Source organism: Equus quagga, chromosome 15 (assembly GCF_021613505.1).
Source record: "Equus quagga isolate Etosha38 chromosome 15, UCLA_HA_Equagga_1.0, whole genome shotgun sequence".
Classification (NCBI taxonomy): domain Eukaryota; kingdom Metazoa; phylum Chordata; class Mammalia; order Perissodactyla; family Equidae; genus Equus; species Equus quagga.
In genome coordinates, this window is record NC_060281.1 from 78,081,723 (window position 1) to 78,108,774 (window position 27,052).

The window sequence follows — 27,052 nt, forward strand, 5'->3', positions numbered from 1 at the left end:
GGATAGTGCTTTTATTCTTACCTTCTAACAAATCAGAGGCTGAGCCTAAGCAATACTCCATCACCAACTGTAATAAATTATAATAATAACCAGAACAATGAAGGTTAATAAGAAGCTGCTGAAACCAACCAAGCAACCAAGGAACTAAGAAAACTAGAAGAATAAATATTCTGACCTACCTGAACCCGCATTAAATTTTGGTCATCTGGCACTAATTGATTTTTATAATTCTTCTCATCTGTTTTTGTCATCTCCTACTTGGAATTGGTCTAAGACTATAAGAGGACCGGATATGGAAATATTCACTGTAAATGGTCAAGCTGAGACTGCCAGTTTATTTATTTCCTAATTTCCACACCATCCTGTTTCAAAAGGATCTGAGGTGACTAGGTTGCACTATAATTTAAATTTTATAAATTGGAAAGTGGCAACCAAATATATAAACCAGTAAAATCTATACTGGGAAATACTAGTTAAATAAAATAAATAAGTAGTAAATTCCTTATTTTCATATTTTAAAAAGTTCTATACAAGAAAATATTGTTTAGAACTCAATCTAGAGCCAGCCTTGCTGGCCAAGTGGTTAAACTTCAGCATGCTCGGCTTTGGCAGCCCAGTTTCTGTTCCCGGGCGTGGAACCACACCATTTGTCTGTCAGTAGCCATGCTGTGGCAACAGCTCACATAGGAGAACTAGAAGGACTTACAACTAGAATATACAACTATGGACTGGGGCTTTGGGGAGGAAAAAAAAGAGAGAGGAAGACTGGCAACAGATGTTAGCTTAGGGCCAATCTTTCCCAGCAAAAAAAACCAACTCAATCTAAAGATGTAGCCTGCTATACATCCTTACATTAGCTTGAATCCCTGAGAGATATGGGATATTTAAATTTATATCTAAAAATATTTCTAGAATATTATTAAAATACTATTTGTATCTATTGGGTTTGCAATCTTGGGAGGCTTTTTAAAAGCAAAAATGAGAAAACTCTTTCTTTACTCTCATCTTAGACTTTTTAGGTATCCTAGGCTACTGATTTACCAAGGTCAGAACTATGAGTGCTCACTGACCAATTTCCAAACACACACACACACAAACAAGCAAACATACTCCTGCAAATTATTATTCTGTTATTTGAAAAAACACTATATACTTGTTATAAAATACAAATTTCCTACAATCACCTAGACATAACCAATATTAATACATTGGTTCCTTTCATTTACAAAATTAATGTGAGACCACAAAATTAAATATATGAATATATAAAAATTATTCTATTACTGGAATAATTTAAAACAATATGAGAAGCTTCAAAGTTTAAGATCAGAAACTATTATAGTTTTCTGCTTGACATTAAAAGTAGATTCACGAACATTAATTTTATTTCTTATTGTGAAATGAAAGATTCCACATAAATGATTACTATAATGAACATTAGTCTTTCACGTGCACTGTTTTTTTCAGCTTTATTGAGGTATAATTAACAAATACACACTTTTTTTGAGGAAGATCAGCCCTGAGGTAACATCCATCACCAATCCTCCTCTTTTTGCTGAGGAAGATTGGCCCTGAGCTAACATCTGTGACAGTCTTCCTCTGCTTAATATGTGGGACGCCTGTCACAGTATGGCTTGATAAGCAGTGCCTAGGTCTGTGCCCAGGATCCGAACCAGTGAACCCTGGGCCAGTGAAGCAGAACGTGCAAACTTAGCTGCTCCACCACTGGGCCGGCCCCAATACTTTTTTTCTTTAACCAATTTTGATGGAAACATTTCTCTATTGTATCACATACTTTTCTAATTTCTTAAACTGAGTAACGGAATATATATATATATATATATATGCTTATCTTTTTCAAATTACATATTAAACAACTCCATGTTCTGCTCACAAATATTCTTTCCACATTATTCCATAACACAAGGCAACTGAGCTGTGGCTGGTTGTTTGCTCCTGACATTAAACAGCTCTAGTTGCTCTGCTTTTAAATTTTCAGGTCCGCATTCTAGCTTCCCCCACTTCTTCCTTATGGTCAAATTAGTCTGTGGTTGTTTGTATGAATGTCTCCAGCAGCTCAGTTCCAGGGAGCTCCTTCTAATTAGCCTATCAAATCAGTTGTAGACAGAGATCAGGTGACCAAAGTTATTAGTACTCTATGTAATCTAAGAGTAAATAGGCTTCAAATAGGAGCTCAGAGGATTTTCTAAGACTTGAAACACATGAATTTAGCACTTGATTTTGTAACATTTATTCTCTCTGCTCGAAATCCCTTGACTCCTTCAAGACAGCTGAGATTGCGAGAGAACTGATTTCCAGATGAGATACTCCTCTGATTAATTTCTTCTGCTCAGAACAGAAGCAATGCCTCTAGATATCTTTTAAGAGTTGCCTGAACAGAAATGTTTATTTTTAAGTATACTGTTTGATAGTCTTTCTGGGAACAAAACTTCCATTCCCTAATCAGAGATCATGTACAGGAAAGGACTTGGTACATGGTAAGCACTCAATAAATGATAGTTAAATTGGACTTTAAGTTGGAGTGAGCAATCTGATAAAGGGCAAAGTATAACATTTTCATCTCCTAAATAGTGCCTAATGTGCCAACCTAATAACAGAAACACAATAATTTATAAAAATACTCAAGAAGATAGAGTGGAACAACAAACTGTTTTATTTAAATCATAGTGCTAGGCCCTGTTTGGTAAAACTTAGATGGTGTTGGTAATATCAAGCACAATTCTAAATTGTGAAGGAATTGGAGTGGGGAATGAGAAATGTCAACAATAAAAATTCTAGGATGAGAATAAAAGGCCCTGCCCTTTACTTTTACAAATAAATCATTATAGAATAGTGTTAACTTTTCACTGTCTCTTTGTTGAGCGCTTACAGAACGGAATTTTCCAATAGCTAGATAAATTTAATCTTATGAAATGTATACCATTTGGCATACTCTGAGGTATTAACAAATGTTAAATATTGATTAAAAAAAGTCAAATGAGACAGAAATAAGACTGATAATTTTACAACTCAAAGAGATAATAGAATAAAAAAAGAAAAAAATTTTAATAGAAAAAAATAAATAATAGAAGTCCTTTGACTTACCCAAGCAGTGTGCTCTTTCAAGTAACAACCTTTGTACTCAATGGTATTAGGATGCTTCAACTGTCGTAAAAATTTGACTTCCTTAAGAATATCTTGCCATTTCTATTGGTCAGAAAGAAAATGTTATTTTAAACTGAAAATAGTATTTTATTATCAAGTATACATATAAAATGTTCTTTTATTTTTAAATGCACAAGCAAATGTTTAATAAATGAAGAAACTATTTAAATTTCTATTTCTTTAGTTTGAATACATGCAAATATAAATCTATCACCAAATATATTGTAATAAATTCACTATACTAACCCATGTTCTATTCCACAAAATAGTTGATTGAGCTAGAATATTAGGAACATTTATTGTATGCTTCACAAGAAGGAAGAAAAAGAATTGTGATAACGAAATGTTTAAGGAACTTTGTTTCTCCTGTCAATTTCATCCGAACTTGCTTATGTTAGTTCAGGTAGACAACTGTCTTTAACTTACCTCATGTGTCTGCTTCCCACTATAGGACATTTTCTTAACTGCCACCACCTCATTGGTGTGAGCATTTGTGGCCTGTTTTAAGAGAGTAGAAAAAAATTAAAAAGAATGAATGATGTTTCAGTCAGTTTAACTTAAATATTCGACTAGAGAATTTAAACAACATTCTCACATTTCATTATCACAGTTTAAAGATATTCCAACTTTTGATAGGCTAGATGGACATTTCCACCTCACTTTAAGGTACAGCCTCTCTTTATCCCTTTCAATACACATGCAAAGATTGTGTACTATAACAAAGAATTAGGGTTTAACAAAATATATCCAATCAAACAAAAATGAGTCTTATTTCCAAAACATCTATTCTGGCTTCGCCATGTAGAATGTCCGTCAATGGAGAACCAGTTAAATAAACATGGTACAGTCATATAATGAAATAACTATGAAAAGAATGAGGTAATCTATATGTATATATAGTAATACAAAAAGATGTCAAAAATATCATGACAAAAAACAAGCTGTATGGTATGATCTTATTTCTGCAAAATAGTAATAATGTGAGTATATGTGTAAAAAAAATTATGAAAGAATTTATACCGGGATATATATCATGATAATCCCCGGAGCAGTACTGTCCAATAGAACTTTCCATGATGATAGAAATGTTCTACGTCTACATTGTACATGGCAGCACATGAAATGTGGCACATGTGACTGAGGAAATGGATTTTAAATTTCATTTAATTTTAATTAACATATTTAAATAGTGGCTACTGCATTGAACAGTGCAGCAGAAGGTAAGATTAATCTTAAGAGGAACTTTCACTTCAAAGTTACACATACTTTATCAAAAGAATGCACTACATATGCACATACACACGTGTGCGTCTGCGTGTGTGTCTGGTCATCCACAAAGGCGGTCCTGTCTCATAATTATCCTGATGTATCTTCTCCATATCCAAAATATAACAGTTCATTTAAAGCACACATGAAAACCACAAATAACTCAAGTAATATTCTTTTCCTCCCAAGTACTTAAGAGATTCAAAACTAAATTTTCTAAAAATTTTCAGAAAAATAAAGATAAGACATTAAAAGATGATCTAATTTTGGTTTTCTTTTAATTACAGGGCTCTGCATCATACCCCTGATCTATGTAAGCTATTTTGGTTCCAGAATATTACTATTATTGTTAACCAATAAAGCTATAGCAGTGGTTCTGAGGTAAAGGATTGGAATTCACTGACTGATAAAATCAGGTCACCAATTTTAGAGAAAAATGCATAATCATTTTCTCAAATCATCTAATTAAGGAAGCTCCTCAGATATAACAATGGTTTCTTTTTGATTAAAAAATTTAAATTCAAACTATTACAACTTACTGATGTAAAAACAATTCAACTCCAGATTCTTACTGGATGCCAAAATGCAGAAAAAATGAACACACACTAAAAAAATTTTTTTTACAAGCACTTAGGTAAAAGTACCTATTATACAAACAAGGTATCCACTAGTTATAGTTTTCAAATCAGCAGGATTCTACAAAGGCATTTTTTAGATATTTTGTTCATTTAGAAGGTACAGACTGACTTGTTCAAAAGCAAAAATCACATTTTGCTGGCTTTTAAAATTTAACACTAAGACTGCTTATATGACAGCAACAAAGAAAAGTTGATGTAAATTCAGTATTACAATAAAGGTTAGAGAGACTATACCTGAAAGATGGATATTTGGGGCATGAATCTATGTATTGTGCAGCTTAAGGAGCCTGGGGAAGGTTTAGGAAATACTCAAACAATCAGGAATTTTAACTTGTAGTGGGGTTTTAAAAAAAAAATCCTTAACTTTTCTAAAAAGAAAAAAAAAAGGCCCACACAAAAGGAATCAGATAGGATTATCTAATTGTTTATTAAGGTTATTTACAATCAATGCTTCTTTGGAACCAGAGACATGAAAAAAGAATTATCCTAAAATAAAAACATTTCTTTACCTTCACAGAGTAATCATTACTTAGAACCTGATAAGTGTACTTGCTTATAGAACCTATCTACTGGGGCAGAGACGTGAAATTTGAAAAACATACTCATGTTGATTTTTCTATAGATGTGAGATTTTTAATGCAATTTTATACTGGTTAAAATTCAAACCTGAAACTGAAATTTAAAGAAAGGTCATTGTTTTAGTACAGACAAAGGAAACTCTCAATGAAGTCTCAGCTTTCCAGTGCTTCATACTGTATTATGAATGATTACAACCTCTAAACATTTCAAGTTTTATTCTTGAAACTTACATTCATACTTAACACTTTCAACAGTCTCAATGGTCTCAGTAACTTTAAGCAAGATCATTGATTCAAAAAATATTTATTGAGAACCTACTATGTGTTGAATATTTTCTTAACCATTTTCCAGCTACATTTACATTGTCAACATTTTGCTTAGTTTCTAGAGAAATATAAAAATTAAACGTAAGTGCTTTTTTTTGCCCTATTTATTGAACCTCAGCTAAAAAAAAGGCAGTTATACCCAGAAGAGGAGAATGAAATTACTTACTGTAGGTAGATTATACATGACATGCTGAGTTCAACAAGGCAACAGTAGAAACCTAGAAACTTTATAGTTGTGTTTAAGTGAATAAAAAAATAAACATGCTCAGCCCTTTTTATTTTCCTTTAATACAGAGTTTCTTACTATCTCATTTGTTACTGCTGCTAATTTCTGAATTACTTATGTAAATCCAAACCACACAGATATTTCATCAAGTGAATAGTTTCAATTTTCTCTGAATATAATATATGCTCTCAGGTGATTGATTCTACAAGAACTGTGCCAGCTTACAATTCACTTTAAACCTATTTCCTGGCATCATTCCATGTAAACTACAAAGAGTCTAACAAAATTATAGTGTTTAGGTATAAAAATGTTGGTTGCTAGACTCTGGTCTTTATGGCTTGCTAGCATGACTATGACTCAAGAAAAGTACTAATTAGCAGTACCAAGTTCTCTGAGTTCTTCATAATTCACTCATCTCAGAAATACTTACTAGGTGTTCAAAATTTATCAGGTATCGGGCTAAGTGCTAGGGATAGATCTGTGAGTAAATGTGCTCAGTACCTGTCTCTCTTCTAGTAGCATAGACATAAGAAAAATAAAATCATAACAAACTAACGTAACATTGCAACTGTGACATGTGCTATGCAGAAGGGTATGTGTTACTTTGAGAACCAAAAATGGGGGAATGTAACTTAGGCAGGTCAGGCAAGGCTTCCCTGAAGAAGCGAGACTTCAACTGAGAGCTCAAGGATGAGCGTGAGTCAAGAAAACATTCCAGAGAGAAAGTTTGTGCAAAGATCCAATGATGGACGATCAAAGGAAAGATAGAATATTACAGCTAGAGCAATGAGGATAAGAGGGAATACAGTTCTGGCATCGATAAGGGACCACATCATGGAAGACCTTGTAGGCAGGCTCCAGTAAGGATTTTAATCTTAGCCTAGGAACAGAGGAGAGACCCTGAAGGCTTCATAGTGAAAAGGTAATATGATCAAACTGACTTTTTATTTTCCCCAAGTTCACCGTGATGTGGACAATAGAGCAGAGAGAGATCAGTATGGGTGCACAGAGATCAGTGAGGAGCCTATTGCAGTTGGCTAAGTAAGAGAGGACAGTCTTCTTGGTTATAATGGTATGAATAATGGAGGAAGAATCTATTAGCAGTGAGGGAGGAGCAACACAGAAATATTACTGTGGCCAGTGAGAAAATCAATTTTTAACATACTACCTATGTGAACACTATAGATAAAAGGTTAAAGCTTTTTGTAAGTTTTTTAGTAAAGTGTCAGTTAATTCCCCTTTAATCTGTTTTTTAGTGCCTTATGAGCTTTTATGGGCCTGTATTACTCACTTTTGTATACAGGCAATATATAGTTAATGATTACATTTCAATATCAAAGCCACCAAGGTATCTTTATGATTTCTCTAGTCTATCATTATCAACAAATTACACATATTAGTGACTACTGTAAACGGGGCATTGTGCTAGTCTTTAAAGTTGTAAAGAAGTATTAGAAATAGTCCTCATTTTCAAAAGGCATGTACTCTAGTTAAGTAGACAGAATGTGGCCCCAAAAGCAAATAAATCGCTAGGTCTTTTACAGCCTATTACAAAGTAGGTCTCATTTTGCCCCTAGTACAGATGGCTTGTTAATAAGTTTCAAAGCATACTCGGTTTATTGCATCCATTCTAAAAGAGAACTTGGAGAGGGGTTTGGCTGCTCTTTAAAATAGCAGAGTCAAATACAGATTGGAACTACCCTCTGACTCTGGCCAAGAGAGATTCTGAGAGGATGAATTAGTTATAACGTAATAGAAGGAAAGCAAGAAAAGATGGCTGAAGAATCTACCTCCAAGCAAAATAAAGAGGTCACAAACAAATATATACAGAATGTTTCCATTTTCGAAAAGTTCAAAACCAGGCAAACCCAAATTATATTGTTAGGGGTGCAGAAGTAAGTGGGTTACATATATAAAAAAACAAAAAAATAATCACCATAAAATTCAGGATAGTGGATTCTCCTAACACAAGAGGGGCTTACGGAAGGCCGGCAATATTCAATTTCTTGGCCTGGCTGGTGTTATAAAGGGATTTACCTTTTAATTATTCTTTAAATTATATATTAAAATATATAACTGTGTATGTATTATGCACATTTTTTGCATGTATGATATATTTATAATTTAAAAAAATCCTTTTTTAAAAAACTGTCTCTGTGGGGGCTGGCCCACTGGTGCAGTGGTTAAGTTCGTGCACTCTGCTTCAGTGGCCCGGGGTGTGCCAGTTCGGATCCTGGGCGTGGACCTAAGTACCGCTCCTCAAGCCATGCTGTGGCAGGTGTCCCACATATAAAATAGAGGAAGATGGGCACAGATGTTAGCTCGGGGCTGATCTTCTTCAGCAAAAAGAGGAGGATTGGTGGCGAATGTTAGCTCAGGGCTAATCTTCCTCAAAAACAAAAAAAAGTGTCTTTGTGAATGAGGAAGGCAACACTTTGATTGGACCTTAAATACGATTCTAAACCCAAAGATTAACATGGGACTGTTAACTAGAAAATTAACATCCTCTTCAGCCATGAAAGGTCACTTCATGATAAGATGTACTTGAGCGGCAGCCAAGTATTCGATGGGGATGAGGGAGAAGAAGTGGTGGCAGTGCTGAGCACAGACATGAAACAAGAAAGAGTTCAGAGAAAACCCAGGCTGAAGATTTGGCTAGAAACAAAAGAATAAGCTAAAGAGTCAATTAATAAAATCTCATTTGGAAGGACATCTAAAGATAAGCCCTACCCAGATGGCAGAACATAAAGGACCACTTAAAAGGAAAAGTCAAATACTGTTTGATTAAAAAAAAATTATTTAATAGGTTGGTTTGGAGGAGAAATAGGTTAATAATTAGTACTTAAATATTACTTGCTTTAATGGACTAGTACTCTTAAAGTATTTGTTACTTTGATGAAGCAAACTGTTAAGGTTATCTAAATAAATTAAAGAACTATATTTTATGTAATGACTTTCAGGTGAACGAGCTATGTTAACATTGCAGTCATTTCTCATTCTTCTCATCAGAAGGTAATCACATTCTTGGAGTTCAAACTGACTCTAAGGGGCTAGGCTTTGTACCCCTTAACCTAAAATACTGACTTGACATGACTGTTACTAAAACTCCTTGTCAGTACATCTGTCTGAGTAGCCATCCACTCCTTCGTTCATCCATCCATCTATCCACCTATCCATCCACCTGACCATCTGTCATTTATTGAGTTCCTATTATTATACTAGTTACTGAGAAGATAGCAATGCACAAGATAGACATAACCCCTGTCCTCATGAGCTTACTATTTAGTGGGAGGGACATATATGAATCAAAAAATCTCACACAATTATTTAACTACAACTGTGACAAATGCAACAAAATAGAAGCTCAGGATATTATGAGATCATAAAGAATGTCTTAATGGAGTGCTGGAGGGTTGAACAGGAAAGGCTATCTTGTGAATCTAACACTTAAGCTGAAATCTGTAGGATAAACAAGAATTAGACAGGGATGAAGACGCAATGTGTAGAGTTTTCTAGCTGAGAGGAATAGCATACATGAAGCCCCCAAGACAGGAAAGAGCTTGGCATGTAGGAGAAATGCATAAGGCTCAACGTCAAGCTTATAACTTTTTTGTAGAAACTTGATGGCAGAGTCATTTGATATAGACACCATTGACTTGAATAATGCTTAGAATTCTGGGATTGGTTTTTCAGCAATGACTATTTGCCTCTACTATAGACATCATTTAATTTGTAGAATAAACATTAAAGCCGAGTGTATTTTATAAATAATAGAATGTGTAGAATTCAAACTTTCTTCATGTGATCTATCTAAATGATTCTTAATTACTTACAAAATAAACTGCTCCAAAACTTCCATGTCCAATTTCATGCAAACCAATAAAAAGTTCTTCAGGATCATCTTTGTAGAATAGATCAGCAATCTCTGGGTCCTTTGGCACCCCTTTACGCATGATGACCAGTTATTTGCAAGCGCTTTGCTTTTGATATCCCAGTCAGCTTTATCTCTCATTGACAAATTACTTTTTTGGTAAATGTTTAGTACCTGTAGAAAAATAAGATTTAACATTAACTTATCTTGAACACATTTTGTTTGGTGGCAATACAAATTAATATTAAAAACCATCTTAGTCTTACAACTCCATAACAAAAAGACAAATAACCCAAAGGAAAAACGGGCAAAAGATATGAATAGACATTTCCCCAAAGATATACAAGTGGCTATTAACACATGAAGAGATGCTCTAGATTATTAGTCATTAGAAAAATAAAAGTTAAAACCACAATGAGATACCATTTCATATCCAGTAGGATGGCTATTATGAAAAGTCAGATAATAAGTATCGGTAAGAACGTGGACAGATAAGAACGCTCCAACACTGCTGGTGGGAATGTAATATGGTGCAGCCATTTTGGGAAACAGACTGGCAGTTCATCAAAAACTTAAACATAGAGTTACCATTTGACCCAGAAATTCCACTCCTAGTATATACCCAAGGGATATAAAAACATAGGTTCACACAAAACTTGTGCATGGATATTGATGGCATCATCATTCGTAATAGCCAGAAGGTGGAAACAACTCAAATGTCCATTTGGCAAATGAATAAACAAAATATACTATATCCATACAATGGAATATTATTCAGCCATAAAAAGGATTGAAGTACTGATGCATGCTGCAACATGGATGAACCTTGAAAACATTATGCTAAGTGAAAGAAACCAGTCACAAAAGACTACATATTGTGTCATTCAGTCTATATAATACATCCAGAATAAGGAAATCTATAGAGACAGAAAGTAGATTACTGGTTGCCTAGGGCTTGGAAGAAGCGGGGATTGGGGATAATAGCTAAAAGGTATGGGCTTTCTTTTTAGGGTGATTAAGATGTTCTAAAATTGATGGTGGTGATGGTTGCACAACTGCTAGTATACTGAAAACCACTGAATTATGCACTTTAAATGAGTGAATTGTATGGTATGAAAATTATATCTCAATAAATCTGTTTTAAAAAGCATTTTGGTCTAATTAATACTGAAATAATAATAGCTAACATTTATTAAGTACTACTATGTCTTAGGCAACACTGAATACAATGTACACATTATCTCCTTTAATCCCTACAACAGCTTCATAAAGTAGGACCTTATTATTTGGATTTTATAGGATGAACTAAGACTGAGAGGCAGAACTACTTCTCCATGGTCAGGAAAGTAGTATTTGTCAGAAATGGGACTCAAACCCGGATCTAACTGCAAAGCCCATGCTCTTAATTAATGTGTGATATATACATATAGTAGAATAGGTAATTAAACAATTCTGTGCAAACCACTGGAAAAAACTTCTGTAATTTGGAGACTATGCTAAATGTTCACTTAAAGAGGCAGTTTATTCTGCTGCTATACAAAATATTCTGAGTTCAAAGTTTCTATTAATAAAAAGACATCATTTTGACATGCTTATATGTTGATTGTCAATAGTTACATTTTTTGGTGTAGATCCTTTTTTCTTTATTCTTTGAAAAATATTGAAATATTAGCTTTCATCCATGTTTTTTATTATAAATACCTCCTGCCCCCAAGAATCATTCGACATTTGAACTTATCACAGGATAGTTTGTGTTTCTTCCTTGACCCACTAGATAACTATGCTAGAAATTTGGTTATTGGCCAATAAAACTGTAGTTTTGCAAACATGATGAGCCAATGGGCTTCACTCAAGAAGAGAAAAAGAGAGTCATTAATTAAAGAAGTAAAACTGACCATGCTAAGAGGTATTTCTCTCTTGCGACATGATAGCCTTAGGTGACAATGTACATTATTTCATATGGTTAGTCTAGTTAAATCGTTAGCATATGTAGGTCATCAAACTAACTATCCATCTAACCACTCAACTCTTTCCTTGATTCAACAAATATTTATTGGGTGCCTACTATTTGCCAGGCAGTGTACTGAGTGTTGGAGATAGAATGGGATGTGGTCCCTGTCCTTAAAGGTCTTAGAGTCAAATGGGAGTGACGGGCATTAAACTATAATGGCACAAATGACAAAATAGTTATAATTGGTTGCTGTTATGAGGAAAAAGCAAAAAATTTTCATATAAGGATATAATAGGGTGATCCAGACTATTTCTTACTTGGATTTGAAAAAGTATTCCTACTCAGGGAAAATAAAAGTAGTTTATTCAATACGAATGTGTGGAAGAGTTGGAAGGAGAAAATATAAAGCTGGTGTTAAGCCAAGGAAAATCTCAATAGGTCTTTTAAGCCATATTAAGAAATTTTGACTTTATCCTGAGGGCAATGGGGAGCCCTCAAAAGTATTCGCCACAGAAAACAGCACACCTGTAATCCTGGGCACTCATCCTGGCAATCCATGAATGCGACTAATCAAGCATTAAGTCAATATATCAATACTATTGAAAAAGTACCTTAAATCTAGTTATTTGTCAATCAGTTAACCGAAAATACATAAAGTTCAAAAAGTGCTATTGCCTTCAATGCTTATGCTTGAGAATAGAAAAGAGAAACAAAGGATTAAATCAAAGGCATACCTTTTGGAGAATATGCCAAAAAAAGAAAAAAAAAAGAAAAAAGTAAACTATAAGCTTGCCTTTAGAAAAACCCAAAAGAGCTACAAATTAAACTTATAAGAACTAAGATCTTTTCAATCACCAAAATGTATTTTGAACTTTCGAATATTTTGGCTTCAATGTAAATAAAGCTAAGTAATATGGATAACCATTTGGGAGAAATACATAGATCACTATGTCATACTATAGACTAAAATGATTTTCAAAAGAAATAAAAATTTAAATGTAAAAAATGAGACCATAAAATCTTTTAGAATAAATTATAGTTGAATATTTAATTACTAAGCAAGACACCAGAGGCAAAAGCCATAAACTAAAATCAATAAGCTTGACTACATACAATTAATAACTTCTTTGTCTTAAAAAACATAATGAATAGATTTCTACTTCCAGCCAAGATGGAGTAACAGGGATTGGATTTATTATCTGCCACAAGAAACAACTAAAACACTGGGAAAAAAAAATGAAATGAGGATATTTCAAGACAATGGACAGGCAAAGAAGGATGGTGATTCCTGACAGAAGAGCAGCAAACAAGATGAGCCATAATTGCCCAGCTTAAGGCCCTGGGAGAGTTTCCAGGCCAAGGCTCAGAGAGGGGGGAGCTCAGGGCCTGGTCGCCCATTATTTAAATTTCATCATTTAAACAAAAATAACAACATAGTGTGAATTTATAATATACATAGAAGTAAAATGTATAATAACACAAAGTCTAGGAGGAGAGAAATTTAAGCACAACATTGTAAAGTTGTTATACTATAAGCAAAATGGTATAATATCATTTGAATATGGACCGTATATTATACATAAATTTAATTGCATATATGAATACATATGTGTGTATATATAAAGACACAAATATGTCTTTAAATATAAAGACAAATAGGTTAAATGGATAGAAAAAGACATAATACTAATCAAAAGAAAGCTGGGCTGGCTATATTGATATCAAATAACATAGATTTCAAAGCAAAGAATAATATGAAGTTTATTTCATAATGGTAAAGGGATCCATCTATTCATCAAGAGAACATAACAATCCTAAATGTTTATGCACCTAATAACAGAGCTTCAAAATACATGATTAAAAACTGATTCAACTTCAAGGAGAAATAGACAAATCCACAATTATAGTTGCAGGTTTCAGTTTCCTTTTCTCAATAATTGATAGAACAGATAGACAGAAAATCAGTAAGGATACAGAAGACTTGAACAGCATTATCAAGCAATTTGATTATTAACATTTACAGAGCACTCTACCCAACATCATAACACATCTTCTTTCCAAGTGCACACAGATCACTTACCAAGATAGACCTATGTTCCACACCATAAAATAAGCCTCAATAAATTGAAAAGATGTAAGTCATACTAAGTATATTCTCTGAACATAATGGAATTAAATTAGAGGCACATTTAAACTGCCCTGCTTCCAAACACTGAGAAGGATCAAGTTTGTGGTGCTGGCAGATCCTAGGCAAGCTGGAATAGATTCTCTTCAAAAGATTTATGAGATTTGCTCAGACTTTGCCCTCAAGAATCCATTCCACTCCCTGGAAATGCCCATCAGATGTGAACTATTTTACCAGAACCTGAAGTTAGCCCTGGAGGAAGCAGAGAAGGCTAAAACTTTTGGACCTGGGTCATGGACTGAACCTGCAATGGAACCCTCAAATTCTGAAAGATCTTGCCATAGGAGTCCTGCTGTTTTCACTCTGATGGAGATCCCAACAGCCTTGTTAGTGCACTTGAAAATGGGAGGATGCTGCACCTGATCACATGTGAGCCTTCATACCATGCTCTCTTCCCTCCTGTATCTATCATAGCCCGACTTCCCAACTCTGTACAGAGTTATTTATGGAGGAGTTAAGCCCATAAATGCTGTAATAAACATTACTTTGATTTGCTATCTGTCAATAGCAGAGAGACATCTGAAAAATCTGCAAATATATGGAAACTAAATAATACACTTTTAAATAGTCCATGGGTCAAAGAATAAATTAAAAAAAAGAAAATATTTTTATCTTAATTAAAATGAAAGTACAACATATCAAAATTTGTGGGATGCTGCTAAAGCAGTACTCACAGGAAAATCTACTGCACTAAGCTCTTGTTTTAAGAAAGGTCTCAAACAAATGACCTCAGCTTCCACTAGAAAAAAACTAGAAAAAATGAGCAAATTTAGCCCAAAGTAAGCAGAGAAAGGAAATAATAAAGATTAAAGCAGAAAAAAAAGAAAAGAAAAAAATCATGAAAGCAAAGCTAATTCTTTGAGAAACATAATCAAATTTATACACCTCTTGCCAGACTGATGAGAAAAAAAAGTCAGAAGACACAATTACCAATAGCAGAAATGAGAGAGATGACATCAATACAGATTCTATAGACATCAGAAGGATAATCAGGGATTAATATAAACAACATTATGGAAATAAATTCAACAACTTAGATGAAATAGACAAATTCTTTGAAAGACACAAACCACCAAAGTTTACTCCAGAAGAAACAGCCCAAATACCTCTATACACCTATCGAAGTAACTGAATTTGTAATTTAAAATCTTCCTAAAAAGAAAACTCCAGGCTAAAATGGCCTCATTGGTAAATTCTACCAAACATCAATGGAAGACACAACACTAATTCTATATATGTCTCCCAGAAAATGGAAAAGAAGAAATACTTTCTAGGATTCATTCTATGAGTCTTGCAGTGCCCTGATACCAAAGCCAGACAAAAACATTACAAGAAAGAAAACAACAGACAAAAATACTTCAGGGATACAGATGCAAAAATTCATAACAAAATTTTAGCAAATAAAATTCAATAATATCCCAGGAATGCAAGGTTGGTTTAACACACAAAAGTCAACCAATGTAACTCACCATATCAACAATCTAAAAAAAAGCCAAATGAGCACCTCTAAAGATGCATAAAAGCATTTGACAAAATCCAAAATTCATTCCTGATAAAGACTCTGAGCCTACTGGAAATAGCAGGTAACACCCCCAACCTCATAAAGGGAATCCATGAAACATTTGTAGTTATGGTCAAATATAATGGCGAAAGGCAAAATGCTTTCCTGCTAAGATCAGGAACAAGGCAAAGAGGTCTGTGCTCAACACTTCTATTCAACATTGTGCTGGATGTTCTATAAGTGCAATAAGGCAAGAAAAAAAGAAAGAAAAAGCATCAAGATTGGGAAGGAAAAAGGAAGACTTTTATTGACAAACAACATAATCACCTATGTACAAAATTCAATGTAATCTACAAAAAGCTACTAGGACTAATAAGTGAGTTTATCAAAGCTGCAGAATATAACATCAACATCTAAAACTCAATTATATTTCCAAACAGGAACAACAGAAATCAAAAATTTTAACATCCCACAACTAGAAGGACCTGCAACTAAGATATACAACTGTGTATAGGGGGAGGGGTTTGGGGAGATAAAGCAAAAAAAAAAAAGAAGAAAAAAAATTTTAAATATCACTTACAATATGAAATATTTAGGAATAAATCTGAGAAAAGATGTGTGAGACCTGTACATTGAAAATTACAAGAATGGTGAAAGAAATTAAAGACATAATGAAGAGCTATACTGTGGTTAGAGGTCAGAAGACTCAACATGGAATTTTCTTTAGAAATATAAATTGAGAAGCTGATTCTAAAATTCATAAGAAAATGCAAAGACCGAGAATAACCAAAACAACTTTGAAAAAGGAAGACGAAGTTGGAGGGCTAATATATCCTAATTGCAAGTTTATCATAAGGCTACAGTTATCAAGCGAGTGATAATGATATAGACAAACAGATCAATGCAACAGCATAGGAAAGTCCAGAAATAGACCCACATTTATGGACAACTGAATTTTGATAAAGGCGCAAAGGCAATTCAGTGGAGAAAGTCTTCAACAAATGGTGCTGGAACAATTGCATATATATATATGCCAAAAAAAAAAGATCTTATTAAAAATTAACTCCAAAAGTAATATAGAACTAAATGTAAAACCTAAAACTAAAAAAACCCTCTATGAAACCATGGGAGAAATTCTTTGCGACCTTGAGTCAGGCGAAGATTTCTTAGATATAAAAAAGAGCACAATCTATAAAAGAAAAAATTGACAAATTAAACTTAATCAAGATTAAAAATGTATCCTTTTTGAAAGACTTCATTAAGACAATGAAAAGGTAAGTCACAGATTGGGAGAAAATCTTGGCAAAACATATATCTTATAATGGACTTGTATCTAGAAAATATAAAGAATCCTCAAAACTCAGTAAAAAGAAAATGAACTCAATTTTAAAAATGGGAAAAAGACTAGAAGAGACACTTCATCAAGGAAGATATATGGATGGCAAATACACAAAAGAAAAGATGCTTAATATCACTATTCATTAGGGAGATACAAATTAAAACCACAATGAAATACTATTACATACCTATTAGAATAGCTAACATTGAAAAGACTGACCATACCAGATGTTGGCAAGGATGCAAAGTAACTGAATCTCTCATATACTGCTGGTGGGAACATAACATGGTACAAACACTTTGGAAAACACATTGGCAGTTTCTTAAAAAGTTAAACATACATCTATTATATGATGTAGTCATTCCACTCCTGGTATTTACCCAAGAAAAATGAAAGCATATGTCCATATAAACCCTGTACACAAATGTTCATAGCAGCTTTATTTTTAATAGCCGAAACTGGAAACAACCCAAATGTCCATCAACAGATGAATGGATAAACAATCTGTCATACATGCAGATGATGGAATGCAACTCAGCAATAAAATGAACTACTGATACATGCTACAACATGGGTGAATCTCAAAATAATTATGCTGAGTGAAAGAAGCCAGACAAAAAAAGAGTACATACTCTATGATTTCATTTATATAAAATTCTAGAAAATGCAAACTAATCTAAAATGACAGAAAGCACATCAGTAGTTGCCTGGGGATAGGGTTTGAGTGAAAGGAGGTGGAGAGAGGGATTAAAAAGGGTCATGAAGAAGCTTTTGAGAGTGATGGATATGTTAGAACATGTTTTATGTCAATTATACATCAACAAGGTTGTTTTAAAAAGATGCAATAAACAAAATTGAAAAGCAAATAAAGCAGGGATAGTTTTTGCAAAATAAGTGCCAGTTATTTTTTTTATTTTTTGCTGAGGAAGATTCACCCTGAGCTAACATCTGTTGCCAATCTTCCTCTTTTTGCTTTTGGCCCTGAGCTAACATCTGTGCCAGTCTTCCTCTATTTGTATGTGGGTCGTTGCCAAAGCACGGCCACCAATGAGTGATGTAGTTCTGTGCCTGGGAACCAAACCCAGGCTGCTGAAGCAGAGCGTGTGAACTTAATCTCTAGGCCACAGGGCCGGCCCCTAAAAGTTATTCTTAACATCAGAGAGGTGAACACATACATATAATATACCCACCGACACATTCAAAGGACATAAACAGGAAATTAAAAGAAGAAATAGAAGTCATATGATTAATGACATGAAACATATAATTTCACTAGTAATCAAAGAAGTAAAAACTAAAATAATGACACCTCATTTCACCAAATGACAAATTTTCACCAATGACAAATTGGTGAAGTAACAGAGAAAAGATAAATTTTATGGTGAGGGCATAAGAAAAGTCATTTTTATACACTGCTGGAAGAACAGAATGGATTCACTCTTTGTCCCAGTAATATATCCTTCCAGGAATTTATACAAGGCGGTTTCTTCTTTTGTTTTGTTTTGCTTTAATAGAAGAATCGGGGTATAAGTAGGTAACACACAGGAGAGATGTGACAGTGAAGTGGGCAGCGTGGCTTGTCTCACTTGCAGTTTGGATTTATTTGCAGGTTTGTGCTATATCTGAAGTAGGTGTTGGGATTTCAGGTAACTTTTTTATTTCTTTCTTTTTGCTTATCTGTATTTTCTGCAAAATCTATTACTTCTGTAATTAGAGGAAAAGTGATATGAAGAATTTTATTTCAAATGTCTAATTATAAAGTATTACAACAAAAAATGGCAACATATACTTAAAGAAAATAATTTCATAATAGGAATCAAGAAACTTTAAGTAAGCTCATTTCTTTTCACCAAGTAATTCTCCATAACTGTAAGCTATAACTGAGAATAATGAAAATCTATAAGAAAACAATTTGAAACTAAAAAATGCTTACAGAATATTTTATCCCAATTTTATTAAGATTTTTACTTTTCCTTTTATTTTCCTTACAAAGATAATAAAACTTCATTATAGAAGACCCAGAAAATAGAATTTGCTCCTATTTTATAGAATAAAGCAAAGTCATGGATCAATGGACAATACCTTTTTGTATATGGCACAAAATATACTGTGTTGCTCAGATTCATTTTAGCAGCAATATTTTTATTCTCTTTTATAACTTCAGTCTTTTGTATTTATGGTGCACCTATGGAAAAAGAAGAATAAAATATATAATTATAAGGGCAAAATTAAAGAAGCAATAATCGATAATATGATAGGTTTAAATATTTACAAATGTAATGTTACAAAGTTAAAATTTTATCTTCATCTGTTTGTGGATGACAAATGTAAAAGGTAAGATTTTCACAATACAGACTCAGGCTACTCTTTCACAAGTAACACCAGGTAAACAAATGTGTCATTAGATTTCAGAATCTATGAGGCTTCCACTGGTTTGTTGTGAGTCCAGGGAAACTCAATAGAGGCTACCTATAGACAGGACTAATCTGACAGCACACGGTGATGCTGCTGATTGTCAGGAAGGCGTACATTTTGAATTGCTTTTCCAATAGGCATGATGATTTACATTGTCTCATCTATTTTTCCTTTCCTAGGCTTTCCTATAACCAGTCTTCCACATTTCAGGGGTAACAATTATTCCTTACTATCTATTACAGAAGTACACCCTAATGTAGAGAATCTGGGAAATATATACTATTATGAAGAAAAATCCCTAATCCTACCCAGGACAAACTCCATTAACAATTTAACACTTTTCTCCATGTGCATATTTATTTCTTCATGCTCACGTTTATATTTGTTATACAGCTGAGATCACATTATATATATAATTCCACAGTCTACCTCTTTTAACTAATTCTGTAGTACAAGCATTTTGTCACGTTATCGAACATTGTTCACAAAGATCATTTTAATGACTACTCAATGTATATCTTACTGAAGAGCCACAATTCATTCACAACCGTTTCTCCACAATTTGAAACCAAGGCTGTATTCAACCCCTTGTTAAATTATTAAAAATTATTGTGTTTTGAAGAACTTTGTGCATATTATCCATCTACATTTACAGGGCTTTCTTTGGAATGGATCTCTAGAAGTAGAATTATTGGGTCAAAGAATATATCAATTTAAAGCTTATGTATATTGAAATAATTTTTAGATGCTTGGCTAGCTTTGGAGATGAAGGTCTTAAAAAGGGGGGTGGGCGGGAAACTAGAAAAAACGTATCGACCTCCATTTTCACCTTTTTCCTCTTGAGGATATCCCAATCTCCTCTCACATTTCTACTTGTAAGCTAATCTTTTTCATTCTTTTGTTATTCTGATTCTCCGGCTGTGGAATGTCTATATTAATTGTTAGCTAAAACTTGCCTGAATTCAGCATCACATTTAACCATCAACTAATCAATAACTACAATGTCTGCATGTCTACCCTGCTAATCTAGTTTGATTACAGATTCAGTGAACTAAAATATCCCTTATGATATTATATAACAATAGTTGCAAAATTTCTAAGAAAGTAGTTTTCAATAAGGTGTTTACTAATATCCTCATGTCCTGACTAATTTCAAATGTAGAAGACATTCACTCCTAGAAAATAATTTTCTCATGCTATGGACATGGATGCGTGGTAATTTTCTGCTCTCTAAATACATATTCATTTTTACATAATTTTCTTAAAATGTATATTCTCTCCATCTTTGGTTGCATAGCTCTATAAATGTTCTAAAATTAACTCTGAAAGATTTCTAGGAATTACACTTTCCCAGTATTATCATTTTTTTTCACCAAGTAGAATACTGTACATGCTATTGAGGCTGACAACCATACTCCTGAAGTTTATCCATTACACCTAAAGAATGTTCTCAGTTTTCTTCCATTTAACCACCTCCCTTCTTTCTATATAAATGTCTCTTGGATTCCATGAAACTATCTTCTCCTGTTTTTCCAAAATATTCCTCCTATAGTTCCTCTTCTGTCTGATCTCCAAATGAATGTGTTCCTCCAACCTATTTGCCTGGAGTGCCTTGTGTGATGCATGCTGCTACCCTAAATTTTCTCCATTTAATGGTTTCAGTAACACTATGTCACTAGACAGTCCTGACTTCCATTCTAAGCCCCAGTCCCATATTTTCAAGTATATATTTGGCTTCTCCCCTAAATGGCTCACATGCACCTCATGTTAACTTTTGACCATTCCCCTTCCCTTGTCCCTAACATTCCATTCACAAGTCTGCTTCAAATGTTTCTTTTCATCTCTTCTTCAATTTCCATTTCTATTAGCATTCATTATCTCTTTCCTCCGTTTCTGCTCTTTCAGACTCTAGTCTATCCTTTCTGGAATTCATCTTAAAAACCCTATTACCATAATAATCTTCCTGAAGCACAGTTCAGACAGTATCACATCTCTGCTCAAAATCCTTCAATGTCTCCCTACTGCCTACAGTATAAAGAACAACTTTACCTAACCAACATCCAAAGCTGGTCTCAAACCACTACTCTAACCTAAAGTCTTATACTCTACCATCAGGAAAAAATGAACTACTATACAGTTACATTTTCCTATCTTTGTCTTTGCTTATGCTGTCCCTCTGCCTAGAATATCCAAACCCCAACTACTCTCACAGTCCAGCTAAATGTCACCTCTTCTACAAGACCTACCATTTTCTCTCTCTGCTTCAGTTTTAAATACATACATATATTTGAACTCTAACTGTATGACAAGTGCTTCTTCAGAGGAGGATACATATCTCAATCTATGTTTTAATCATTGTACCCCCATGTCTTTTCTTTTAAAAATACTTTTTTGAGATATAATTCATGTCCCATATAATTCACCCATTTAAAGTATACAATTCAATGGTTTTCAGTATATTCACAGATAGGTGCAAGCATCACGACAGTCAATTTTAGACCATTTTCATCAACACAAAAAGAAGTCCCATTCTCTTCAGCTATCATCCCCATCTCTCCAGTCCTAAGCAACCGCTAATCTACTTTCTATCTCTACAGATTTCTCTGTTCTAGACACTTCATATGAAGGGAATCACATAATACGTGGTTTTTTGTGAGTGGTTTCTTTCCCTAGCATAATGTTTTCAAGGCTCATCCATATTGTAGCACGAATTTCCTTTTTTTTTTTTTGCTGAATAATATTCCATTGTATAGATGTACCACATTTTGTTTCTCCTTTTACAAGCTGATGGACATTTGTGTTGTTTCCACGTTTTGGCTATTATGAATGTATAAGTTTTTGTGTGGACATACATTTTCATCTCTCATGATTATATACCCACGAGTGGAACTGCTGGGCCCTGTGGCATCTTTATATAGCAGATACTCTACAAACATCTGCTGAAATCTCCTTGTATTTTCCATCCCAATCTTATACTAAAAATGATCTTTAAATTCATCCTTCTGTCAAAACATGAACAAGGACATTTTTCCTTCCAAGACAATAGCATTTTAAGAATTAACATTGAATTGAAGATGAAATGATATGCATAAAATTATTTTTTCCCTTTTCCTTGATCTCCTGCAACCTCAGGTATTACATTCACAGTAAGAACTTAGAACTGTGCCAAGAATGTAGTATTTCAGGTCTTAGGCCCTGAGGCCAAGTGAACAATCCAGGTTGCTTAGAGTAGAAGATTTCATCAGAGACATGCAACTGAAATAATTTTCTTCACTATTTATACTAAGAAATGGAAATCTTCCAACAATGATAATCAAGTAAATTATTTTTCATAGACATTCTAATTTAATGTAAGAAAAAACACTTGATAAAGAGTAGAAATATAAATATTTTTCATACTTTCCCTTTTCTCAGAAATTTTCAAGAAAAATGATTCACAGAAGATTTCAGTTGCCTTTCACTGTTATAATCACACTTTTTCAACAATAAACCTGGATCCAACTAGCTTGAAAAACCCACAATATTTCAGTATTAATAAAGGAAGTAAGAATAAGAATGTTTTATATCAGAAAGACTTTTAAAGATCAGACTCCTTTTATTTTTTTAAACTCAATCCCAGAAAAGTTAAATGTCAAATCATACCTATGTAGTAGCATTCTTCTAAATGAAAATCCAGGTCCTCTAATTTCCCACTCCAGAAAACTTTCTTCTGAAGCAAGCTGCCTAAGCCAGACTTCAAAACACCAAAAGGTTTTCCTATTTTGCTATATTTTGGAGGATAATCAAGAAAAGTTTAAGTACAAGATTGGACTTCTCTGTCATTATTTCTCTGAAGGATCTCATAGCAGTTGAATATACAGCGGTGGATTCCGTTCTTATGAAGACTGAAGTGTTAACAAACCTGGGGATCTCTTTAAGAAAAATAATTTTTCAAAATTCCCCCGCAAATATAGGTATAGGGCCTTAGAAGGGGCTAGTGTAAATAAGGGGCTCTGAAACTTAAGCTGCAGTCAATTAGCCTCTGTAAATTCCTATTATTTCATTCATTATCTCGCTCCCAGAGGGTAGATAGAGGCAGGTAAAATCTTCACTTAATAGCAGTAAAAAATGAAGTATAAATAGGTGATGGGAGTTTTTCAAAGTCAGGACTAGTCCAGTGTTTTCCCTCCTCCATTTCTATAATAAAACATCTCATACAGACAAAAAAACTATCTTTAAGGAAAAACAGAAAGCTGTTTTGGTTAGTTGTTCTTACTGTTTGTCGCTAATATTTAACTGTTATTCTGATGTAAGGATCGTTTCTATAGTACTTTCACTTTGAAAATGAAACTAGATGATAGTTGCTTTTTATGCCATATGATCATATAGTTCATTGTGATCATATACCATAGCATTTGAGAACTGGAAAGGGACCTTAATAATCTTCTAACTTCTGCTTAGCAAATAATGCAGAAGTGGCTTGGATTTGTCAATTATCACAATAATGATAACCTTTAGACTACTCCTGGGTCAATTGACATTAAATTATATAAAGATGACTCTTCCAGTCACCCTTTAAGGCTATGTATGCTAAAATGTAAAAATGTCAATTATTTTAGTTTCTTAAAGAGTATTATTTTCTCTCTCCCTTAAAAAAAGACATTTAGGTTGAGAGATAAATGGGAAAGGAGAAGCTCCTTTGGACTTCTTACATTTAACACAGAAACTTTATGTTCTGTCTGATACTTCGATATGAGGCTAGCAACTTGAAATCAATCATGCACCCATTTTGGGAAAATGGTACTTTACATGGGTCTTAAAATTAGGACCAGTACAAAAATGGTGCTGATATGTCTACATAAATTCCAAACTATTCTAATTCATTTGACCAGGCTTTTGAAGTCTTCATTTTGCATAACTTAATCATATGCACGGTATGAAAATTTTAAATAATTGTAATACACAATGATAATTCAGTCTTTAAAACAGAGTTTCTCAAACTTGATTAATATTCAGATTCCTTGTAAAAAAATTCTCACAGATCTCTAACATTTTCTTAAATTATTTTCAGTCATCCACTTCATTCATTTGTTCATATATTCATTCAGTCAGCAAATATTTATTAAATGTCTAATATGTGTCCAGCCCTGGTGGTCTAGAGGTTAAGATTTGGTACCCTCACTGCTACACCCAGGTTCATTTCCTGGTCAGGGAACCACACAACCCATTGGGCAGCTGACATACTGTGGTGACTGCATGTTGCTGTGATGCTGAAAGCTGTGTTACCAGTATTTCAAATACCAGCAGGGTCACCCATAGTGGACAGGTTTCAGTGGAGCTTCCAGACTAAGACAGACTAGGAAGAAGGACCTGGCCACCACTCTTGAAAAAACTAGCCATGAAAATCCTGTGAATAGCAGCAGAGCATTGTCTGATACAGTGTTGGAAGGTGTGATGATGGTGTAAAAACACCAGGCAGGGTTCCACTCTGCTGCACACAGGGTCACTAGGAGTCAGAATTGACTCCATGGCACTAACAACAAAAATGTGTTCAGTCCTGAACATGGCTTTAGGTTCTTCCCTACTCTTACAGAGCTTATATTCTATTAGAGAGAGACACATAAATATCAATATGTCAAGTACTAATAAATATTATAAAGAAAAGAAAATAAACCAAGATCAGTAGTCAGGATAGATCTCTCTGATAAGTTAATAGTTGAGCAGAGACCTGAAAGTTAAAGGAAGTGAAGGAGAAGCCCTGTAGATACCTGGCAAGAAGGAGCGGTCCAGGCAGAGGAACAGCAAGATTGCTTGTTGAATCCCAGAAAAAGCCAGGCCAGTGTGGCTAGAACTGAGAGAGCAATGGGGAGTGTGGTAGGAGATAGGGGCTTACTTAATATGATTGAAACTTCAGATTTTATTATAAGTGAGAAGAGAAGCCATTGAAGCATTTTGGGGGAGAAATGACATATGTTTAAAAGGATCACTCTCTCACTACTCTGGGGAAAACAAATTGTACGGGAGCAAGGTTAAAAACAGGAGTCTGGAAGAAGTCATTACAAAAGTCCAGGCAAGAAATGATAGCCAGTATCACAGTGGTGGTGATGGTGGAGGTAGTGAGAAGTGGTTAAATTCTGAAATAATTGAGAAGGAACAGCCAATGGGCTTTACTGCTTTGATTGAATATCAAAGAGAGGAGTCAAGGATGACTTGAAAGTCTGTGGCCTGAGCTAATGACAGACAAAAGCAGCCATTTATAAAACTGCAATAAAATGCTTATAGCTTTTATACAACTTATATAAAACAAATTCACAACCCTTCCACAAATCAAAGTTAATAACACTGATTTAACATAACAGATGTTATTATTTTGTTGATACAATAATTCCCCAAACAAATATGGCCCTATCTACCATGTTTTGGGTTTTTTAGTATGGCACGCTTACCATGTGATGGCTTAATTTTCCCACCACTTTTCTCTACCTGCAGTCCTGGGGAAATTTCATTTATACAGCCTGACTTGACATCATCTGGCCTTCACAAGGTCAGAGTCCAACATCTATGCATTAATTCCACTTCCACTTCTATAGTTTTCTTATTACTCTGAGACAATTAGGGTGGTACTACTTGGCATTAGGGCCATGGTAAATGCAAATTCAGGCCCCGAAATAACAACAAACCACAGAACTGCTTGGTAATAAAGTAGCCATCCAGATGATCTACTATGCATTATTTTTTTTAGAAGATAATGATCAAAATGAAAAACTAACATTAAAAAACTCTCATGGATAACTTTTAGACCTATTTTCATGACTTCAAATTCCCAGGAGTCTGTGGATCTGCTTGAAAACCCTCTAGAACAGAGTCATATCTTACCCAAGGCGTTTGAGTACAAAGGTGGACATTTAAGGCCAAAACTGCATACAGTTCAAATTGTCTGTGAGAATTCTAGTATACACGGTTTTGTTTGTAAGATCCTTTAAAGTAATTCTCATGCACATGTAAGTGTGGGAGCCACTGAGCTAGTCTAAAGGAAAGAAAAGAACAGTTCATCTAGGAAGGAGTTCTTAACCTTTTTTGTGATACTGAACTCTTTGGCAGTTTGGTGAAGCTTATGGACACCTTCTCAGAATGTTTTAAATGGAAGATATTAACCACTTAGAATTACAAAGGAAACCAATAATACTGAAATAAACTTATCAAAATATTAGAAAACAAACTTGTGATATAGTAATATATGTGCTCCTTTATTAATTCATTTAGTAATCAGAGCTAGCAGGGAGCCTAATAACTACAACAATTGCAAAGAGTGATAAACATAAACAATATTTTGAGGTTTCTCTAACTGTAATGCGTTATAAAACATCTGTGATTTCTATTGGTGATTGATGACAAAGTCTCAGATATTGCTAACACCTGTGTGGTCTGTTGCCAACATTCATAAATTAGAGGTTATAAAAACAAAAAATGAATGTTTTCTAACATATTCCTTGATCTACAGAAATCTGGGCATTCAAACCATCTCTCCTCGAGATAACCAATATAAATGAGTATTGGCAAGGAATTCTAAAGGGTTCCTGCCTATCTGCATAGTTTACTTTGTTCTGTTTT

The 27,052-nt window shown here is 34.0% G+C and overlaps 1 protein-coding gene across 1 annotated transcript in view; it reads right to left on the minus strand.

Annotated features, from left to right (window-relative positions):
• The window catches only part of TAOK3 (TAO kinase 3), a 168,208-nt gene that overhangs the window by 71,273 nt on the left and 69,883 nt on the right, over positions 1-27,052 (minus strand). The window contains exons 2-6 of the mRNA XM_046640346.1: positions 19,130-19,232; positions 10,034-10,245; positions 3,592-3,663; positions 3,106-3,207; positions 22-67 (exon numbers count right to left, since the gene is read on the minus strand). Of these exons, the coding sequence (XP_046496302.1) occupies positions 22-67; positions 3,106-3,207; positions 3,592-3,663; positions 10,034-10,153 (340 nt within the window). The 5' untranslated portion in view covers positions 10,154-10,245; positions 19,130-19,232. The remainder of the gene's footprint in view (positions 1-21; positions 68-3,105; positions 3,208-3,591; positions 3,664-10,033; positions 10,246-19,129; positions 19,233-27,052) is intronic.